Genomic DNA, 4935 nt, shown 5'->3' with positions numbered 1-4935 from the left:
ATTAGAAAGAGGACTTTGTATTGTTTGTAAGTCGGATACATATTGGATACATAAGTCGGATAAATTGGATATATATAGGCATTCATTTAACTACTAAATCCAAATTACAATTTAACTCAGGCTATTTGAAACTGCAATACATAACACAATATTACAAGAATTAGAGTAGAGCTAAAATAATAGAGAGATAGCATGACCATAGTGTGCAGGTGATCCACTTTGGTAGGATATATACACATTAACAACTACTTTGATCAAATAAAACAGAATAATCCTTAGATCATGCCCTAGAAAGCCATGTAACTCACACTTAGGCTTTCGGATCTGATGGGATATCCCACCACCAAACAAAATAGTCATATTTTCTACCGTTGAATCATAGATTGCTTGTTAAGAACATTTGATAAAAACACTTTTGAATCTTGTACCAGTTCTTAGTCATTTGTCCAAAATCTTTTTAAGCCTTAGACCTTTTACAACACCCTCTATTTCTTATCATTCATATTTTTCTAACAGACTTAGCTTACTCACCTCCTTCTGTAACATAGTCCCACCAAAGAGCTCTACAGGTGAAATATTTAAGCCCGTCTAAGGTCTCCTGCTGGTCAATAATGTCGTGCCCTCTAGTGACGTTGTCCATAACAACTGCAGTCCAAGCAGCCATGTAACACATGACGATCAGTGCAATTCCAAGCAGGTACTTCAGCAAATCTTTGTCTCTGACACAGACACGATGGGCTTTTCTAGTCTGGAATTCGGCTAAGATCCTTTGATAAATAAAATAAAAATCGTTCCCTTTCTGTCAGTTTCAATTCATTACTTAATACTTTTAACCAAAATGTACCATGTTATGAAAAGTAAATTGTCCCTGAGCAAGAATTTGGTAAAAGTAAAAATCATCAAGCTGTAGTTTGAGTTTATAATTTTAAAGTAATACAAATTTAGCAACAGAAGAAAAAAAAAGAGAGTTCATTTTATTTATAAGTACAACGCAGTAATTCATCGTTTATATAAACCTCGTAACTATAAAATCTACGTCTAACAAAATATCCAATGAACGTTCTTTATCTCTTTTAAATTATTGTTTTGTTTTTACACTACAGGAAGTTGGCATCGTACCTGTATACTTTGAGAACAATGCTCCCATAAAATATAGCAAAACCCAACTCTCGAAACCAGGGCTCCGCAAGACATGTGACAAGAGTAGGTTCAAAGTACCGTACCACCACCTATAAAAGTCAAGAAATCAATTAACCAGGCTATATAGCTATATATATATATATATTATTTTATTACTTGATTTTATACACTGTTGTGAACTTGAGAGCAAGATTAGTCAAAATTAGTATTTTGTAGACTAAAAAAAGACTTATAAGCATACAAAAAAACAAGAAACACATCTTTCTTATGTATAAATATTGTTTTATTAAAAGTATAGATATAAATAAATCAAAATGAAACACATATACCAAATGAAAACAGTAAATAATTAACAACAAAACGAAGGAAACCTCCAAAGCTACAAAAAAACCGTTATTGGACATCTTTTTACGATAAAGTATTTGTTGTGTTTTTGTAGTTTTGCCAGCAAAACCAGAAATGATAATGTTTCGAAAGCCATTGCTTTTTGTTGAAAGTCATATCATACGAAGTCACTGGAAATGCAGGCTTTTCTTTCAATTATATTTTGAACGCCATATAATTTCAACGTATATCAAAATATGAGTTTTTACTTTTCTACTATTGAAACCAAAAGCTTGGTAAGTGAAATCAAAGTGTCATGTTAGAAGTGCAATTCAGCTTATAGTGTAGTGACATGTCGCTAAGTGGCACGTCACGTAGAACTGAGCAGAGCTATGTGATAAGACGTTCATACCATATACTTGATGGCAAAATATGGTTAAAAACAAGCAAGCAAACTTTTTATTGTTGTGAATATGAAATCAGAGAAAAAAAAACAGGTAGTTCTAGTTAACATTCTTGCTAACAGAATGGTTAAGATTCTTTCTGTAGAATTAAACCAGTGGTTTAGATTTCTGTTGCACAATTAAACCAGTGGTTTAGATTTCTCCTGTAAAATGAACCCATTGGTTTAAATTTATTCTGTATAATGAAACCAGTTGTTAAGATTTCTGTGGTAGAATGAAACCAGTGGTTTAGATTTCTGCCGTAGAATGAAAACAGCGCTTTAAATTTCTGCTGTAGAATGAAACTAGTGGTTTAGGTTTCTACTGTAGAATGAACCCATTGGTTTAAATTTCCCCTTTAGAATGAAAATAGCAGTTTAAATTTCTGCTGTAGAATGTAAACAACGGTTTAGATTTTGCTGTAGAATGAAACCACTAGTTTAAATTTCTGCTGTAGAATGAGACCACTGGTTTAGATTTCTGCTGTAGAATGAAACCAGTGGTATAGATTTCTGCTCTAGAATGAAACCAGTGGTTTGGATTTCTGCTGTAGAATGAAACCAGTGGTTTAAATTTCTGCTGTAGAATGAAACCGGTGGTTTAAATTTCTGCTATAGAATGAAACCAGTGGTTTAAACTTCTGCCGTAGAATGAAAACAACGTTTTAAATTTCTGCTGTAGAATGAAAACAACGGTTTAGATTTCTCCTGTAGAATGAAACCACTAGTTTAAATTTCTACTGTAGAATGAAACCAGTGGTTTAAATTTCTGCTGTAGAATGAAACCATTGGTTTAGATGTGTACTGTAGAATGAACCCAATGGTTTAAATTTTTCCTTTAAAATGAAAATAGCAGTTTAAATTTCTGCTGTAGAATGGAAACAACGGTTTATATTTTGCTGTAGAATGAAACCACTAGTTTAAATTTCTGCTGTAGAATAAAACTAGTGGTTTAAATTTCTGCTGTAGAATGAAACCAGTGGTTTAAATTTCTGCTGTAGAATGAAACCAGTGGTTTAAATTTCTGCTGTAGAATGAAACCAGTGATTTGGATTTCTGCTGTAGAATGAAACCAGTGGTTTAAATTTCTGCTGTAGAATGAAAACAACGGTTTAGATTTCTGCTGTAGAATGAAACAACGGTTTAAATTTCTGCTGTAGAATGAAAACAACGGTTTAGATTTCTGCTGTAGTATCAAACCACTGGTTTAAATTTCTACTGTAGAATAAAACCAGTTGTTAAGATTTCTGTGGTAGAATGAAACCAGTGGTTTAGATTTCTGCCGTAGAATGAAAACAGCGCTTTAAATTTCTGCTGTAGAATGAAACTAGTGGTTTAGATTTCTACTGTAGAATGAACCCATTGGTTTAAATTTCCCCTTTAGAATGAAAATAGCAGTTTAAATTTCTACTATAGAATGAAACCACTGGTTTAAACTTCTGCTGTAGAATGAAAACAACGTTTTAAATTTCTGCTGTAGAATGAAAACAACGGTTTAGATTTCTCCTGTAGAATGATCCCAGTGATTTAGATTTCTGCTGTAGAATGAAACCAGTGGTTTAAATTTCTGCTGTAGAATGAAACCATTGGTTTAGATTTCTACTGTAGAATGAACCCATTGGTTTAAATTTTTCCTGTAAAATGAAAATAGCAGTTTAAATTTCTGCTGTAGAATGGAAACAACGGTTTATATTTTGCTGTAGAGTGAAACCACTAGTTTAAATTTCTGCTGTTGAATGAAACCAGTGGTTTAAATTTCTGCTGTAAAATGAAACCAGTGATTTGGATTTCTGCTGTAGAATGAAACCAGTGGTTTGGATTTCTGCTGTAGAATGAAACCAGTGGTTTAAATTTCTGCTGTAGAATGGAAACAACGGTTTATATTTTGCTGTAGAATGAAACCACTAGTTTAAATTTTTGCTGTAGAATGAAACTAGTGGTTTAGATTTGTACTGTAGAATGAACACATTGGTTTAAATTTCCCCTTTAGAATGAAAATAGCAGTTTAAATTTCTACTATAGAATGAAACCACTGGTTTAAATTTCTGCTGTAGAATGAAACCAATAGTTTGGATTTCTACTGTAGAATGAAACCAATGGTTTAGATTTCTGTTGTAGAATGAAAACAACGGTTTAAATTTCTGCTGTAGAATGAAACCAGTGGTTTAAATTTCTGCTGTAGAATGAAACCAGTGGTTTAGATTTCTGCTGTAGAATCAAAACAGTGGTTTAAATTTCTGCTGCAGAATGGAACCAGTGGTTTAAATTTCTTCTGTAGAATGAAACCAGTGATTTAAATTTCTGCTGTAGAATGAAACCAGTGGTTTGAATTTCTGCTGCAGAATGAAACCAGTGGTTTAGATTTCTGCTGCAGAATTAAACCAGTTGTTTAGAATTCTGCTGTAGAATGAAACCAGTGGTTCAAATTTCTGCTGCAGAATTAAACCAGTTGTTTAGATTTCTGCTGTAGAATGAAACCAGTGATTCAAATTTCTGCTGCAGAATTAAACCAGTTGTTTAGATTTCTGCTGTAGAATGAAACCAGTGGTTTAAATTTCTGTGATTTGTTAAAAGTTTCGAGTTATGTTTGGTAGGCTTACTACCTTTTTGATAATATTTGTAGGTAAACTGGCGAGGGTTAATATTAATTAATTTAACTTCATTTATTATAATCATGCGTGAACCTTTGATAATGTTGTACAAAAAGTTGTAGCAATAGTTTTAATAAAAAACAGTATGTAGTAAACTACGACAGGACGTTTTTACAGACCTGATCATATAAGAACCTTGAACAATTAAAATTTGCTATTCATCAGGCAGACGGTATGGATGATTCGGATTGTTCATCAAAATGGTATTTTAAATATCTCCTCAATAGATTACACAGGCCTCCGATGGTTTTATTGTCTTGAAATTTTTGCATGTTCTACATTTTTGTCCACCACGTACAGATTTTTCACAAAACGTCATATGTACTTTTACATAAGTGAATTATTTTCATTGAAATCAGGTCACATTTTGTTATGCTT

At 32.6% G+C, this 4935-nt stretch overlaps 1 protein-coding gene across 1 annotated transcript in view; it reads right to left on the bottom strand.

The window, feature by feature from the left end:
• Positions 1-4935, bottom strand: part of LOC106472216 (probable G-protein coupled receptor 158) — a 34740-nt gene that overhangs the window by 8554 nt on the left and 21251 nt on the right. The window contains exons 3-4 of the mRNA XM_022400822.1: positions 1120-1229; positions 532-767 (exon numbers count right to left, since the gene is read on the bottom strand). Of these exons, the coding sequence (XP_022256530.1) occupies positions 532-767; positions 1120-1229 (346 nt within the window). The remainder of the gene's footprint in view (positions 1-531; positions 768-1119; positions 1230-4935) is intronic.

Source organism: Limulus polyphemus, unplaced genomic scaffold, assembly GCF_000517525.1.
Source record: "Limulus polyphemus unplaced genomic scaffold, Limulus_polyphemus-2.1.2 Scaffold5168, whole genome shotgun sequence".
NCBI lineage: Eukaryota > Metazoa > Arthropoda > Merostomata > Xiphosura > Limulidae > Limulus > Limulus polyphemus.
This window is presented reverse-complemented; position numbering and strand designations above follow the sequence as displayed.